Genomic DNA, 17,459 nt, shown 5'->3' with positions numbered 1-17,459 from the left:
CTTTATCTCCCAGGCTGTTATCGCCCAGGTTCAGCTCCAAGAGGGTCTGGCTGGTCTCCAAAACAGAGGCCAGGTTTTCACAGGCAAGGGCTGTCATGCCACAGGAGTGTAAACTGCAAGAGAAGAAAGACAAGGACACCTGTGACCCCATCATGCTTGGGAGATCAGAAAAGCCTTCCTCGCTACAGATAGTCCTTGACTTACAACAGCTCATTTAGTGACCGTTCAAAGTTACAACGGCACTGAAAACAGTGACTTAGGACCGTTTTTTTCACACTTAAGACCATTGCAACATCCCCATGGTCATGTGAACAAAATACGGATGCTTGGCAACCGGTTCATACTTAGGACAATTGCAATGTCTGGGGTCATGTGATCCCCTTTTGTGACCTTTTGACAAGCAAAGTCCATGGGGAAGCAAGATTCGCTTAACCACCATGTTCCTAACTTAACAACTGCCGTGATTCGCTTAACATATAATGCAAGAGAAGTCATCAAATCAGGCAAAATTCACTTAACAAATGTCTCACTTAGCAACAGAAATTTTGTTGTCATAAGTCGTGGACTGCCTGTTCTGGTTCTCAACCTACAAACATTTGTTTAGCGACGGTCCCAAGTTAGGATGGTGCTGAATGGATGGTGGTTAGGAGTGGCCCTCAGAGTTCCAGCCATTCCAGAAACCCAGATTGTGATCTTAGTCAAGCTATTTTCCAAAGCACCTGAAGGCAGGACAAGGAGCAACGGATGGAAACTTATCAAGGAGAGAAGCAGCCTGGAACTAAAGAGAAATATCCTGACAGAACAATTAACCAGTGGAATGACTTGCCACCAGAAGTTGTGGTTGCTCCATCAATGGAGGTTTTCAAGAAGAGATTGGATAACCATGTTGTTTAAAATGTAAATTATCACAGCCTTTTTCTCATTTTCTTCTTGTGATAACACGGGAGCACAAATATCTGACAGTGGTTTGTTCAAAGAATTGTGGTGTAATATATAACATGAAACAACAACATTCAGGGAGCAAACAGAATACAAGATAGTTATCCAGGGGTGGACAACCTTGGCTTTTTTATGACTCATGGACTTCAACTCCCAGAATTCCTGAGCCAGCTATGCTGAGGGGAAAGGGAAAGGTTTCCAAGCTGAGCCATGCTGGCTCAGGAATTCTGGGAGTTGAAGTCCACGAGTCATAAAAGAGCCAAGGTGGCCTAACTCCTGTTATATACAAACCGCTCAAGATTCCAACTGCAATTCTCCTCAGACACAGTCTCTTAAAGGGATACTACCCCCAAATACTCTGCTGACTCATTCTCTATATAACACTTCTGCTGGTCAGCTGCTAAATTATAATTACCTTGACAAGCCACTTGTCTGAAATGGTATAGAGCAGGGGTGTCAGACTCACCACATCACACAATGTGTCACGACGTATCGTGATCTTTTTTCCATTGCTGACAGTGGGGTGGGCGCGGTTTCTGTATGATGAAACCGGCCCGCGGGCTGGCAGTTTGACACCCCTGGTATAGAGTTTCCTGCCTGAACAGGGGTTGGACTAGAAGACCTCCAAGGTCCCTTCCAAGTCTGTTATGAATTAATCAGTGGAAGGGCTTGCCTTCAGAAGTTGTGGGTGCTCCATCACTCGAAGCTTTCAAGAAGAGACTGGACAGTCATTTGTCTGGAATGGTATAAGATCTCCTGCTTGAGCAGTGGGTTGGAGGAGAAGACCTCCAAGGTCCCTTCCAACTCTGTTATTCTGCTGAGTGCTCTGGCAATCAGCTTGTATTTATGGCTGGTTACCAAACACACCGTGATCGCATGATCGTTTTTTTTGCCACTTTCCCCACTGCAAACAGAAAGAAGGGAATTGCTGGTGATATCTGAGGGCAAGGGTGCCTGTTTGGGTGTTTTCCTACTTCCGACTCATGCAAAGGTCTCCAAGAAGTACAACTGTGACATTCACACAACCAGCTAAGGTGGGCTAGAAGTCTCAATCTCCTGCTGATTGGCCCAAAATCACCCAACCGGCTTTCATGGGTGTGGGAAGTAAGCCCCCCAGAGAAGGAAATATTCAAAGGGCAGAAAAAATATATTTCCTCAAAGGATCTTAAAGAGGCAGAAAAGAATGCCCAGTTTTTCTCTTAATAGCCTCAAGTCTCCCTCCCCCAAGCAGAAACCAGCTCTGTAGAAATGCAGGTGTAAGCCATTCAGGAAGGTTGGAGCTAGAAGATTAAGAAGACAAAGACACCTAAAATCTACATACCCCACCCAAACTCTAAGACAGGACATAATAGGATTAACTCACAGAGGCCAAAGGGACACAGGTCAAAATACATGACACAGGAAATGCAAAGCCTCAAAACAGGAACAGGAAACAACTCCAAACAAAAGGTTCCAGAGGGTATAAAAACCCACTCCCTACATGTGCTCACCCCTTTTTTCTCTTTTCTGCCAGAGCCATCTTCCTGTCTGGCTCTCCTCTTCAATAAACTGCAACCTTCTTTCTAAAGCAGTCGCCATGTTGTTTATTCCCGGCTTGGACTGAACCACGTTGAAGACTTTTCCTTCAACATGGATAAGGTGGGACTAGAACTCACTGTCTCCTGGCGATTGGCCCAAAGTCACCCAGTGACTTTGCCATTTGCTCAGGGGATCCAACCAGGAGGCAAATCTTCCCCCAACCTTTTAATCTTCTAATAAATTTCTTTTCATTTTCAGAATTAAAATTCAGGATGCTTTTTTTTTCTTTTCATTTCCGTTTCTGCTCTGGAATGAACCTTTTCCTTCTGAAACAAGCTTGAGAAATTTCCTGGGAGAAGAATGTCCTGGTCACTTCCCTACTCCCTCTGCTACTCTTGGTGGTGGCTGAAGGAGAAATTGGGGGTGGGGTGTAAACTGGCCTCCCCGTGCCCAGCTGCCAACCGGCTCCAAACGCTGTGGGGAAAACCAGGGGCTCAGATCAGGAAATCCCTCACCCCACTTACATGAGTCTCTGCAGCCCAGCAGAGGGGTGCTACAGCCCTTGGCACAGCAGCTTTGCTCCCCCATCACCCAGGGGGTTCGCCCCCAGATTGAGCTCCAGAAGAGAATGTCTGGATTCCAGGACCTGTGAAAGGAGCTGGCAGATGGCGGCCGTGAGGTTGCAGGAGTACAGCCTGTAGGCGACAGAGAATGCGGGGGGGATTTGTACCGGGGTTATAGAATCATAGAATCCTAGGGCTTGAAGGGATCCTGGAGGTCTACTCCACCCTTTGCCCAAGTCCTTGTACCAGGGGTCTTGAAACTTGGCCCTTTTATGACTTGTGGACTTCAACTCCCAGAATTCCTGAGCCAGCATCCCTTGCTGAGGAATTCTGGGAGTTGAAGTCCACAAGTCACAAAAGGGCCAAGTTTGAAGACCCCTCCTTTATACCATCCCAGGCTGCTCACCTGAGACTTTGAAGTTGGCAGGTGGGCTGAAGAAGCCATTCACACAAGTAGGAGACCCCTGCCTCCTCCAGGGGATTATCACCCAAGTCCAGACTGATCAGCCTTGTGTTGGTCATTGCGATGGGTGTCAAGTCTTTGCAGGCAGTGGGGGAGAGGCCACAGTGGTTCAACCTGTGGAAATCAGGAGGCACATAAACATAATTATGGAGGAAATTGGGAGACACACAATCTGCAGGCAGAACTAGAAGCAACAGATGGAAACTAATCAAGGAGAGAAGATAGTTAGAACTAAGGATAAACTTCCTAACAGTGAGAACAGTTAACTAGCGGAATGACTTACCACTAGGCAAACCTTTTAGAGACTGAGTGCCCAAACTGCAACCCAAAGCCCATTTATGTTATCGTCGGGTGCCGGGTGGGCGTGGCCCATTGGATGGGCGTGGCACATTGTATGGGCGTGGCTGTGGTGGTAATGGCAGACTGGGTGGGACTAAAAAGTTCAATCAATTCCAACTTTGCGAGATCTTTTTTTCCCCGCAAGAAGTTGAAATTGATTGATTGATTGACTGAACCTTTTTTTTTTGCACACGGTAGCAGAGCTGAAGGCCTAGGACTAGGGCGATGGCATGCGTGCCCACAGAGAGGGCTCTGCGTGCCAGGTGTGGCACGCATGCCATAGGTTCGCCACCACAGCACTAGAAGTTGTGCATGCTCAATCAATGGAGGTTTTAAAAAAGAAATTGGTCAACCATTTATCTGAAATGGTAGGGTCTCCTGCCTGAGCAGGGGGTTGGACTAGAACAGGGGTCGGCAACCTAAAAAAGGAAAAGAGCCACTGGGAACCAGTTCCATCACAAATTAAAAAAAGTGGGAGCCGCGTGCGTGTGTCCATGCACGCGCATGCGCAAAAAACTTTTGTGCATGCGCAAAACGGTTTTTTGCGCATGCGCGGACGCACGCGGCTGCCATTTTTTTAAAAGTGAGATGGAACCGGTTCCCGGTTGCCCGACGGCGACGGCCCGTCTGCAAAGCTGCCGCTTTCGGCAGCTTTGCAGACGGGCCGTGGCAGCCTCCTCAAAGAGCGGCGCCCCTGCCCATTCCGAGAGGTGCGCGCGCACCTCTCCGAACGACCGGAGGTGCGCGCACACCTCTCCGAACGACTGGAGGTGCACGCGTTCCTCCACGCGAACGGGCAGTGGTGCCGCTCTTTGAGGAAGCTGCCCCGGCCCGTCTGCAAAGCTGCCGCTTTCGGCAGCTTCGCAGACGGGCCGCGGCAGCTTCCTCAAAGAGCGGTGCCCCTGCCCATTCCGAGGGGTGCGCACGCACCTCCCCAAACCTTTGGAGAGGTGCGCGTGGACCTCTGCGCAAAAGGGGCAGCGGTGCTGCTCTTTGAGGAAGCTGCCCATTCCGAGTGCGCGCGCACCTCCCCAAACCTTTCTGGATCTCTGAAGATTTCAAGAATCCTGGTAAAAGTTGTTGGAATCTTTGAGGTCTAAACTCATAGCCAGAGAGCTGAACTGAATTCAAAGTCTCAGCAGCTGACAGGCAAAATGATAAAGCTTCAAAGTCCAGCTTGGTCAAAAGTTGTGTTCTGAGATCCATATTGTGGATATGTTTCATTGTTCTCTGGGCAAAGACGGTGTCCTTCATTTCATAAATACAATGAGTGAGCCTTGGCTTCTTGATCCACGCACCTTAGAAATTCTGGACAAACCTTAGTGGTGGATATCTTGAAGGACCACGATTTTTGAAGGACACTCATCCTTTCCACATTGGACAAGCCGTAGAGAAAATGGATCAACATGAGGTATCTGTTGCTGTTCTTCTTATCACCAAATATCTCACTCAAGTCTTGGTAAGGTGTTCTGGTGGTCTCTTCAGTGTCCAGCAAGTAGAACAAGGCAGCAAGGAACTCCTGAAAACTCAAGTGGGTGAACCTGTACAAGGTTCCCACCTGAACATCTTGGAGGAAAACTTTCTTATTTGCAGAAGGAGAGTCTGAAGTCAAGTAATCCAAGCCACGTTCCTTTAGCTCTTCTTCACGGAAGACCATTGTTCCGCGGATCATCCCATCTTTTGCTAGACAGCACAGGTCTTCCAGGTGACTTTGCCTGGAAAAGGTACCCAAGAAACTCAGGAGGAGATGCAGGTGAATTTCGGTGAGTGTTGCAGTTTCTGGGATACCTTGAAGAAGTTCTGTCTGTGGGTTTTGTTGAAAAATGGAGCCAATGACCCAACAGGTTGCAGGGAGAAAGCACAGACTGAAAAGAGTTTCATTTCTTTGAACCAGTTCAAAGATCTGGTTGGCTTGTTCCATGTTTTGAAAGAAGCGATGAAAATATTCTTTCCTGTGCACAGGAGGAAAACCCAACACCTCCACCAAGAGTGGTGATCTCAGATACTTCAACATTGAGCGTACACCCATGGGCCTTGTGGTCACCAGGAGGTGACACTTCGGAAAGATCTTTTTCTTGAGCAGACCCATCAACAACTTCACCACCTCTTGCTTTTGATGGGGATCCTTGTTCAGCCCATCAACTGGGACATGAGAGAGCTTCAGGTCCTCCAAACCATCAACAATGAGGAGGAGGTTGTCTTGGTTGGCCAAAACATCCTCCATGGATACCATTCCTGAAGGACAATTGTTAAGGATCATCTCCGTTGCACTCATAAACTTGGTGCCACAGCGGAGCGCATCGCAAGAGATATAAACCGCGTAATGAAACTTGGTCTGCCATAGTTTATCTGATGCCCAGTCCAACATGAACTTCCACGTGGCTGTGGTTTTTCCTACCCCAGAAGGTCCAAGCAACAAAAGAGTTTTGGAGTTTTCTCCTTCAGGATCTGGATGAAATAAATTCTCCAGATCAACATTCGGGCCACCTTCTAGATGGGTCTTCATCTCCCAGTACTTTCTCTGCACAGCCATAATCTCATGACCTGTTTGGGGCAGATCTGGTCTCCTCTTCAGAAGAAGATCTACATAGGTCTCTTGCAGGGTCACTCTTGGATTGGGGTGTGGGCCCAGTTGAGGAAGATTTTGAAAATCCTGTTGGATGTGCCTCTTATATTTCTTCTTGCGATCTAAAGAAACACATCAAAAGAAAGCATTTGTAGTTCAGTGGCAGAAATAAAAGAGGTTCCCCTCATTTTACAACAGTTCATTTAGTGACCATTGAAATTATAACGGCACTGGGAACCATGACTTATGACCATTTTCCACACTTTCACAACCATTGCAGCATCCCCATGGTCATGTGATCAAACTTCAGATGCTTGGCAGCTGATTCATAAGTACTGTCCCAGGGTCAGGTGATCCCCTTTTGTGACTTTCTGACAACTGTGTCACTAACTTAACAACCAAAATAATTCATTTTAACAACTGTGGAAAGGAGGGTTGTAAAATGGGGCAAAACACACTTGACAAATGTCTCACTTAACAACAGAGGTGTTGGACTCAGTTGGCTGTAAGTCGAGGACTACCTGTACTTTCTAAGCTAAGGTCCAAATTGTTTCGACAGGGGGTGGGCAAAGGGAAAACCAGGTCAGATAATCTGGGTAGTTGGTTTGTTTAAAAGAGACTTGTAAGTCCAATCTCGGAAAAACACAGCTAGTCCTCAACTTACGACCATTTGTTTAGCGACTGTTCGAATTTACAACGGCACTGAAAAAAGTGGTTTATGACCATTTTTCACATGACCACTGTAGCAGCCCCAGGGTTATGATGGTGTCCCGGGGTCATGTGATCCCCTTTTGCGAAGTTAATGGGGAAGCAGTGTTGGCTAGGGAATTCTGGGAGTTGAAGTTCAAACATCTTCAGGTTGCCAAGTTTGAGAAACATTGGCCCATGCTGGCTCAGGAATTCTGGGAGTTGAAGTCCACGAGTCATAAAAGAGCCAAGGTTGCCTACCCCTGGCCTAGACTCACTTGCAAAGGCTTATAAGAAGGCAGTGGTATTTCAGAATATAGCGGCCATGCCAGAGAATCCCCACCTGTTCTCCCAGATTCTGCTAAGGATGGGACCCCAACAGGCATCTTCCACTTGGTGGAGATGGTCCTTTCTAAGGTATCCTGAAGCCAAGCTATGGAGAGCTTCCTAGCTCCACACCACCATTTTGTGATGGTGTCATCATCCAGCTCGAGATTCCAAATAAATTTCCAGGTTCATTCCATCTCCGAAAATCTTATTGTTTATTGAATACACAGCATGGAAATGTCAAAGCAAAACTATGTCTGAAGTTCCCAGATACCAGTACACAGAATTAAACAATAATTTCTCTGGCCAAACCCCCACTCTCTCACATAGTCCATGTAAACAATTTCACTTTGTTATGGGAACCATCTGCTTACTCTCCACATTTGCTTCAGTGTCCTTGGAAAGGTTTCAAGCTCTCATGGTCTTCAGCAGAATCATAGAGGTTTTATTTCTCCATCTAACCCAGGTGTGTCAAACTGCCAGCCTGCGGGCTGGATGCATAATGCAGAAGCCGCGCCCACCCCATTGCTGGCAATGGCAAAACTGTCCCGATACGTTGCGTGACATCATGTGACATCACAAGTTTGACATGTCTGATCTAACCCATTCTCAAGCAACACCTCCCCCCCTTACTCTAAGGGCAAGTTGAAATGAAGAGGCATGTAGCTGCCAAAGTTTCATTCTTGACAGATGGATTCAGAGGCTCCTTGGAAGTCAAAGCACCAAGCACAAGAGTGACATAACACTTGCCCACCATCTTTCACCCAGTAACAACCTGGCTGCCAGATTTTCTACCAATGGTAGTGTTTGAATCATTTTTACAGCCAGTCCGAGCAGAACAATAATCTAACTGAGAGATGATAAGGGTCTGATGTATGGTTGCCAAGGCTATTCTGGTCCAGATGAGCCATAAAAGCTTATCTGGACCAGATAAGCAGCAGGGGACAAAGGTTTCCTGCCCATTACTTCTCCTGCAGTCCCATCTGGAGCTGGCTGTTTAGAAGTTTTTCCTTTAAGAGGACAGCAGCTGTATCCAGACCTAGTTCTGGAACCATCTCAGAGCAGAATGTTTTCAGACAAACAACAACTCCATCTTGCTAGGGATTGTGTAGGTTTCTACCATCCAGACCATCACAGTCTCAGAGACAGGGTTTCGGATGTCCACGGCATTTCCAGTTTAACAGAATAACAGAAAGGACCTTGGAAGCCTTCTAGTCTAGGGGTGGGGGACCTTGGCTCTTTCATAACTTGTGGACTCCAACTCCCAGAATTCCTGAGCCGGCCATGCTCCAAGGCCCCTTCCCACTATGTCACTCTGTTATTTAATGGATGGAAGCTCCTCAAAGGGGGATCCAACCTAGAACTAAAGAGGAATTTCCTGACAGTGAGAACAATTAACCAATGGAACAGAAGTTGCCTTCAGAAGTTGTGGGTGCTCCAACACTGGAGGCTTTCAAGGAGAGATTGCACAGCTGTTTGTTTAGAATGGCATAGGGCAGGGCTTTTCAACCGGTGGTACACGTACCGCCTGTGGTACATTAGCACGTGGCAGGTGGTACGCAGCCCTGCCCAGCCAAGTGTAGTGGGGGAGGGAACGAGCCAGCGCACGCAATGACTTACTATGAGAGAGTCCTCTGGAGCTGCAGAGTGGCTGGGGTGAGGCAACGGCCCCAGGATTGGCACTTCCAGCTCATCCAGAAGAGAAAGGATGAGGAGGAGGGTGGAGACAAGGAGAGGCTATAAAAAGAGGCAATTTGGGTGGGAGAGGAAGAGAGAGAAAAAGACGTAGCCTTGGGAGGAGGCGGAGTCAGCTCTAGCTGCACTGAAGGGAAAGGAGGAGGAGGAGGAGGGTGGCGGGAGAGGAGAGGAGATGAAGCAGGCCAGCCATGAGGAGATCTACAACTGCTGTGGCAGCCACCTGTGCTGGCAGCAGCAAACAGGCAAGAAATGCAGTGGGGGAGGAGTGGCCCTCCATGAGGAATGAAGAAAGGCAGCAATGAAGAAAGGCAGCATTGACTGGAGATGAGGCATGGAGAGAGGGAGATGGGGAGTGGAAGGATTCTTATGTGCTTTTCTGACTTTGAAGTTCTGGGATTTGTGCAATGTGGGCTTTGTGTTCTTAAGGAGTGTTTGGCAATTTCTATTTGGCTGATGGCTGATGTCTCGTGTTAGCTTCTATTGCTCTGCTATTGTTAGCTGTAAGTTTTGCTGCAAGCGATTTTGATGTATTCTTCTCCTGAATGGATTTTGCCTGTAGTATTCCTTTACTTATGAATGGAGCCATTTGGGGAGGCTGCCTTAGCCTGCAACCAGCACTTACTACATTTTCTTTTTTTCTTCCTTTAAGTGCTGGCTGTGCTCCTTAACTTTTCTTTCTAGCCAGTAGCTAATTCTTAAAGGGGAATGCACCCTTTTAAGCTAGTTCACTCAATGGCTTGTCTTTTCTGTCTCTGAAGGCTTTTCGTTGTTTGATGAATATATGGAAAAGGGAAATATGGGGGTGGGGGTTTGTTTCAAATTCTTCCTTCAGAAGGAGATGGGAATGAGAAAGAGGGAGGGAGGGAGGGAAGGACGTCCCACCTTAGCACTCGGCTACCAGCAGCCTGCCTTTGACTTTGCTTGTCAAAAGGTTGCAAAAGGGGGTCACATGACCCTGGGACACTGTGACCACCAAAAATATGAATCAGTTGCCAAGCATCCAAATATAAATCACATAACCCTGGGCATGCTGCAATGGTCATGTGTGAAAAATGGTCATAAGTCAGTGCAATTGCAACTTTGAACAGGGTTTTTTTTTTTGGTCATCAAATTTCTGACACCTTGCTAGGTGGTACTCGAATACTGCCATATCCTAAAAATGGTACAATTGGTGAAAAGGTTGAAAAGCCCTGGCATGGGGTCTCCTACCTGGAAAGGTGATTGGAGTAAAAGACCTCCAAGGGCTGTTCCATCTCTGTTAATTCTGTTAAGAAAAGCAAAGCTACATCAGCCATGCTTCACTCCAGTCTCACGTGGACATTAACAGCCTCCTCACAGTCCCGTGATCAGTATGTATTTCCGACAGGCAAAATCAGTGCTGGAAACTTAATGACCGTGTGCTTCATTTCACAACTGCAGTGATTCACTTAACAATCATGACCAAAAAGGTTGTAAAATCAGCCTCAACTCACTTAATAACCAAATTGCAATTCAACAGAAATTCTGGGGTAATTGTAGTTGTAAGTCCAGGACTATTTGTGCTTAAAGTGCCCTCGTAAGGAAACGTTCACAGCAACTGATGGTGCAACAATCAGAAAAATCAACAATTGATGTTTCCTCCCTTGCAAGCTAAGGCCTGTTGGATTTCTGCCTGCCAAGGAAAAAAGAAAAGGAAAACAGTAGGATGGCACATTCTAAACAGAAGAAGTCTGCTTACCATTATACCTCCATTTTTGGAGTCGGGAGGCAGAATCTCTCATGTTGATAGCGCGAAGGACTTGGATGGTGGCGTCTTGGGCACCCTGATCTCCGTACGTTTCCAAAAGGAGCCGCAGTACGTCCACCGTGTGGGCATCCTTTAACTTGCCCCATGGGATGGGGTCCTTCTCCTCCGAGTAGGAGAAGTTGAGTTTATGCTTGAACCTCTTGAAATCTTCTCGAGAGAGGTCATCTAAGATGAACAGCAAAACATCTTCCAGTGATTCATGGAGTTCTTCCATTCTGGTTTAGGAAACCAGCCACAGGAAGCGGTTACAGCTCCTTTGAGAGAGAGCAGGAAAAAGCCACATGTAAATCATTTGCGTATTGTTCACTGATTAACCACTAAGTGGCTAATTATCAACTGAGATCTCACAAAGTGACAGAGGAACAAAACAAACCAAGAGTAAGCCTGAGAGTACAACTCTGGGAAGAGAATGCTTGCAAACCTTGGGGTTGAATTCACACAACCGGCTGGCCTTGGCTAGGTTTTAACTTTGACTGGCATTGAGGAGAATACTGTATGGTTGTGTGAATCCAATGTGTTTCAGCTTGTGGCCCAGCATATTCTATAGAAACAGAAGAAAGTTTAAATTGCTCGTTTAGGAAGTAGTTATATACTGTGAACACATGGACAGACTTAAGCATAGTTTCAACTGGGAAACTGTGCGCATCCCAGACCAAGCCAAAAACACTAGAGAATTCCTGTAAGCCTGGTATTCAGACATATTGACCCTCAACAGGAATATAGAGATAAACAAGATCTAGATGCCATTCAAAAGAGACAATCAACAAGCCAAGATGGGAACAAAAACACAACAAAACATATCTTCAACAGCAATCAACACCCCGATGAACAGAGATTAACACCAAGATCAACATTAGACCAATCAAGAAGCAAACAATACCCCAGTTGGGGAACTGCCAATCATACAAACATAATCAATAGGCTAACAAAGAGATTACCAAGAATATGACCCACCCCCAACACTGACAAGACATGTCACTTGTATACAGTATAAACAGGGAGAAAGCAGCTTTCAGCAATGATGAGGTTACCTAGTTGGGTAATGAAATGTCTGCAAGAAAACCATCAAGCTCAGAGGACACCAGGGACTCACAGTCCTCGTCCTCCTCCCTCGTCCCTCGCAAGCCCCACTAGCACTGATAATGTTACCTAGTTGAGTAATGAAACATTTGCAAGAAAACTAGGAAGCTCAGAGTGCACCAGGGACCCCACAGCTCTCCTCCTCCTCCTCCTCCTCCTCCTCTCCACAACCCCTCTCCCTTCTAGCACTGATGATGTTACCTAGTTGGGTCATGAAACATTTGCAAGAAAACTACCAAGCTCAGAGAGCACCAAGGACCCCACAGCCCTCCCCCTCCCCCTCCCCCTCCCCCTCCTCCTCCTCCTCCTCTCCACAACCCCTCTGCCTTCTAGCACTGATGATGTTACCTAGTTGGGTCATGAAACATTTGCAAGAAAACTACCAAGCTCAGAGAGCACCAAGGACCCCACAGCCCTCCCCCTCCCCCCAAAAAAACCACATTTTTAAGACCAAAAGACACACCCTTCCTTCGTTTTGAATTACGTTTGGTGGCATCCTGTGGTTTTCCCCTTCTTAATGCCTTTCCAAACATTTTGGTGCCCCTCCCACACGGGAGATACTGTCCCAAAGCAGAAGGAGTGGGGAAGATCTCTGATACAAAATCCAGGGCTGCTGCAGAGCCATTTCAGAACTTTCTAAGTGGTGATGCTTCATAGATGACTAAAGCACTGAAGACTTTTTTTTTAGTTCATGCCTCCAGACCACCTTACCAATATCCGTTCTTGCCTTCCAGTTTCTAAGCTATGAAATTCCCCCATTTCCTGAGAAAGAGTGACAGAGGCACACATACCGCGTAAGGGTGGCAATGATGGAGTAACAGACTGGTGACCTTCTAGGATTTGTTTGTTGAGGTCCAGCCAGGCGTGGGACAGACTTCAAAAGCAGAAGTGAAAGTGATACTTTCTCCTTTCCTTCCCCTCATCTGGGCCTCCCTCTCCAGTGGGCGGCGAGGGAAGCTTCAAGATGAGATAATGGCTCATAAATTTCCACCACGATCCCTCCCACTTTTGGCTGGGAAAGGGTCAGATCTTCACGAAAGAGCCAGAGAGAAATGGAAAAGACCTCTGGCTGTTTCAGAAGGAGAAGGCATGTGCTGTTGTGGGAGTTTGCATGCGACTATGGACTTCCACGGCTGGAGGTTTTCGGTCCTCAGGTTGATCACAATGACTTACAGGAGCAAGCAAGGCTTGCACAATAGGAAAAAAAAAGATGCTGAGAATCTAAAAAGAATGCAGAGAAGAGCAACAAAGATGACCAGGGGATTGGAGGCTAAAACATATGAAGAACTAGAAAAACAGCCTAGTTTTAAATACCGGAAAAAACAAAGAGATGATTGTCGATTTCAGAAAAGGCAGGCACAGCCACACTTCTCTGTGCATTAATGATTCACCTGTGGAGACAGTTACCAGCATCAAATTCCTGGGTGTGCAGCTAATGAGTAGCCTGGCTTGGTCGCTCAACAGCGAGACACTGGTGAAGCGGACACAGCAGTGCCTGCACTTTCTGTGTCGCATGAGAAAAGCACATCTTCCTTCCCCTGTCCTGACCACTTTCTACAGGGGGAACGATTGAGAGCATCCTTTCATACAGCATCACAGTCTGGTTTGGAAGCATCCCTGCTTCAGACAGGAAGGCGGTGCAGAGAGTGGTGAGGACTGTGGAAAATATCATTGGCAGTTCCCTCCCTCCCATCCAGGACATAGCACAGAAGCGTTGTTTGAACAGGGTCCGTAAGATTATCTGGGACACTACTCATCCTCTTCACGACCTGTTTTCCTTGTTACCTTCTAGGAGGAGACTTTGTGGTATCTGTAGCAGAACATCCAGATTCAGCCATAGTTTCGTTCCATACAGCATTAACCTTGTGAACTCTCAAGCTTCCTCCTTCCGTTATATACTCAAGATGGACAGTATTTAATATTTATTTGTTATGTATATGTAGGGGTGTGGGTCTATGCATATGTTTTTTTTATTAAAGAGTTTTACAAAAACAAGATTTTACAATACATCCCAAAATCCCACCCACCCCAAACCACCCCCCTTCCCCCCCACTTCCCAGAGCTAAATACAGGGTATAGTTATAATAATCATATTCTAGCTAAAGATTATCCATAATATAAAATTAACCAAATTCATAATGTGCTTTAACTCCTCTTTAACATAAATACATTCAAAGTACTAACACTAAAATTAATAACAATATCCTTCTAAAATCTACTCATAAGCTAAATGGAACTTTTTAGTCCCATATTTATTCTGAATATAATCTATCCATCTCCTCCAGGTCTATGCATATGTTGTTTGTAGTATGTTTTAGGTGTGTGTCATGTGTGTGTTTCACTTTGAAAGCGGGCAACTAAATTTCAGTTTTGATGTGTGTTGTTGTGCCCACAATAAAAAATGACAATAAAGATTATCTAACTGGATTGGGTATGTCTAGTCTGGTGAAAAGAAGGACTAGGGGTGCTATGATAGCAGTTTTGAGGGGCTGCCACAAAGAAGAGGGAGGTCAACCTATTATCCAAAGCGCCTGAGGGAAGGTCAAGGACCATTGGATGAAAACTAATCGAGGAGAGAACCAGCCTGGAACTAAGGAGAAATTTCCTTAGTGAGAACAATTAATCAGTGGAACAGCTTGGCTTCTGAAGTTGTGGGTGCTCCATCACTGAAGATTTTTAAGAAGAGACTGGACAACCATTTGTCTAGAACAGGGCTCTTCAAACTTGGCCCTTTTATGACTTGTGGATTTCAACTCCCAGAATTCCTCAGCCAGCATGCCTGGCTGAGGAATTCTGGGAGTTGAAGTCCACAAGTCATAAAAGGGCCAAGTTTGAAGAGCCCTGGTCTAGAACGATAGAGTGTCTCCTGCTTTGGCAGGGGGTTGGACTGGAAGACCTCCAAGATCCCTTCCAACTCTGTTATACTGTTAGTTACTTTTTGCAATTGGAAAAGTGAAGGAGTGGAAAGTCCTTCACACAAATCTACCTTTCCTCTCCTCTAAGGTTGCTTGTAAGAGTGAAGGAGCCCACCTGTATGAAATCCGGCATCTTCTGGATCACTGGGAAAAGGTGATAGCTGATAGGTAGGACTTGCTTTCTAAAGAGTGAAGGTCAATCCTCAACATCTCCACAGTTGAAGGAATCCAATTCAAGAAAGGGCTCTCTAGCCAGGTTCTGCAAACATCCAGTGAAGGGACACACCAATATGGACCAGTGGTTCCACTGTCCAAACGTTCTTCCTACGAGAATTCCTGACCTCCAACCACCAACTTTGGGCTCAGAATCCAACCCTCAACTCAGGACAAGAATCTAACTCAGGGCTCTTCAGACTTGGCCCTTTTATGACTCGTGGACTTCAAGTCCCAGAATTCCTCAGCCAGTATGCCTGGCTGAGGAATTCTGGGAGTTGAAATCCACGAGTCATAAATGGGCCAAGTTTGAAGAGCCCTGATTTAAGTCAGCTCTCCCAATCTGACCACTGTCCAGCCTTTGATGAGCCCATCCAGCACAACGGAGCCCAGACCTTCTCTGCTTGGCTGATTTCATTGTTTGACTGTTCTTCCACCAAGACATTTTCTCCCATTGAGTCAGAACTTCTTTTCTTGCAACTTAAATGCCTTATTTTATATTCTACACTCTGGAACAGAAATTCTCGAGTCTTCATCTGGCGTCCTTTCAGCATTTGTAAAGTGCTGTAATATCGTATACAGCGGTTATGAAGAGTCTAGACCAGGGCTCTTCAAACTTGGCCCTTTTATGACTTGTGGACTTCAACTCCCAGAATTCCTCAGCCAGGCATGCTGGCTGAGGAATTCTAGGAGTTGAAGTCCACAAGTCATAAAAGGGCCAAGTTTGAAGAGCCCTGGTCTAGACAAATGGTTGTCCAGTCTCTTCTTAAAAATCTTCAGTGATGGAGCACCCACAACTTCAGAAGCCAAGCTGTTCCACTGATTAATTGTTCTCACTAAGGAAATTTCTCCTTAGTTCCAGGCTGGTTCTCTCCTCGATTAGTTTTCATCCAATGGTCCTTGACCTTCCCTCAGGCGCTTTGGATAATAGGTTGACCTATTAACTCCCAGAATTCCTCAGCCAGGCACACACACCAAGTTTGAAGACTCCTGGTCTATACACATCCCTGTCAAAATGCCAGCTTTTTGAGATGTAAAAAAAACACAGGCCAAGATTAATCACTTCAGATTTCCCCCCACGCCACCATTAATATAACATACAAGCTGTACAGTTCAACTGAAAAACAAACTGAAATCTTTTAGGGTGAAAAAAAATAGCACTACAAAACTGACAGTCAGGTGGTTGTCTAAGTGTGCACAGCCTCTCATAAATAGGTGTGACTGTGTTCAGAATTAATCATATCCAAACTGCTACCATCTTAAATTCTGTTTTTATTGTTTTCATTTTTGTATGTTTGGCTCGTTCTTGCTTTTAGTAAGGCATTGTGTTACTTTAAAAGTTACCACGGATGTTTTACATTCTACATAAACTAGCGAGGATCTTTTTAGCAAAAGCGCTTAGACTTATATACAGCTTCATCGTGCTTTACAGCCCTCAGCGGTTTACAGAGCCAGCCAATTGCCCACAACAATCTGGGTCCTCATTTTACTGACCTCAGAAGAATGGAAGGCTGTCAACCTTGAGCCGGTCAAGATCGAACTGCTGGCAGTGGGCAGAGTTGACCTGCAATGCTGCATTCTAACCCCTGGGCCAACACGACTCCTTTTTGATCGCAGTAGGATAGAAATGTGTTTAAGAAATAAAATAAGTTCTCTGATTTTGAACATACTTAAGAGAAAGCCTTTTGCTGTTCGTTGCATCGTTTGCTAACTTCAGGTTTTTCAAGCGGCAGCATTCCTGTTGGGTCCAATCCTTATGCTACATAGAAGGCTGATGAACTAATTCAATTTTTTTGTATTTTGTCACATGGCAAGCAGTGTGTCTTCCCTTGGCTGGAACTCAACTCGATTTGAACTGTGCACTAGGTCAGCCTGAAACGAGGTTGTGCAGCTTATGGTTCAGTAAGTTTTGGGGACCTCAAGCTTTCATCTGAGAATTCTGTATAAACCCAAGTAAGATAGTGCGCCATCTTGTGGTTGGTTTGGGGAGAACATGTAGAACAGAGGAGTTGCAGTTTGTTTATTCCGAGTTAGGATTTGAAGACAGTCAATCCTTAGTCACTCAGTAAGGATGGGATATGATCAACAGAATAAGCCTCAATCAATTCACGCTAATCTACAGAAGGGGGCTGGAATAATTCCAGGAATCTGCCCTAAAATATGTGGAAATTCAGAGAGACAAGAACTGAAAGGGGAAGTTTATCAGAGTTGTTCAATGCAGCTGCCAATATGGGAGTGGGTGGGGAGAAAACGGGAAGAGGGAGGGGGGAAGGAGAGGAGGAAGGAAGAGGAAGGAAGGAGGAAGAGAAGAGGAAGGCAGAGAACGGAGGAGGGCAGGGAAGAAGAGGAGTGGAAGAAAGAGGGA

General features: G+C 46.0%; 1 protein-coding gene across 1 annotated transcript; it reads right to left on the bottom strand.

Moving 5' to 3' along the window:
* Positions 1-5,077: 5,077 nt before the first annotated feature.
* Positions 5,078-10,954, bottom strand: LOC310634681 (NACHT, LRR and PYD domains-containing protein 12-like; the record flags this gene model as incomplete). The annotated part of the gene is made up of 3 exons (XM_083353216.1): positions 10,818-10,954; positions 10,310-10,364; positions 5,078-6,510 (listed from the first exon to the last, which is right to left on the bottom strand). Exon 3 carries the CDS (start codon positions 6,353-6,355, stop codon positions 5,078-5,080), a length of 1,278 nt encoding a protein of 425 aa, XP_083209342.1. The 5' UTR covers positions 6,356-6,510; positions 10,310-10,364; positions 10,818-10,954.
* Positions 10,955-17,459: the final 6,505 nt, after the last annotated feature.

This window comes from Vipera ursinii (genome assembly GCF_947247035.1).
Source record: "Vipera ursinii genome assembly, chromosome: 2".
In the NCBI taxonomy this organism is placed as follows: domain Eukaryota; kingdom Metazoa; phylum Chordata; class Lepidosauria; order Squamata; family Viperidae; genus Vipera; species Vipera ursinii.
The sequence above is the reverse complement of the archived record's forward strand: the minus strand, read 5'-3'. Positions and strand labels throughout refer to the sequence as shown.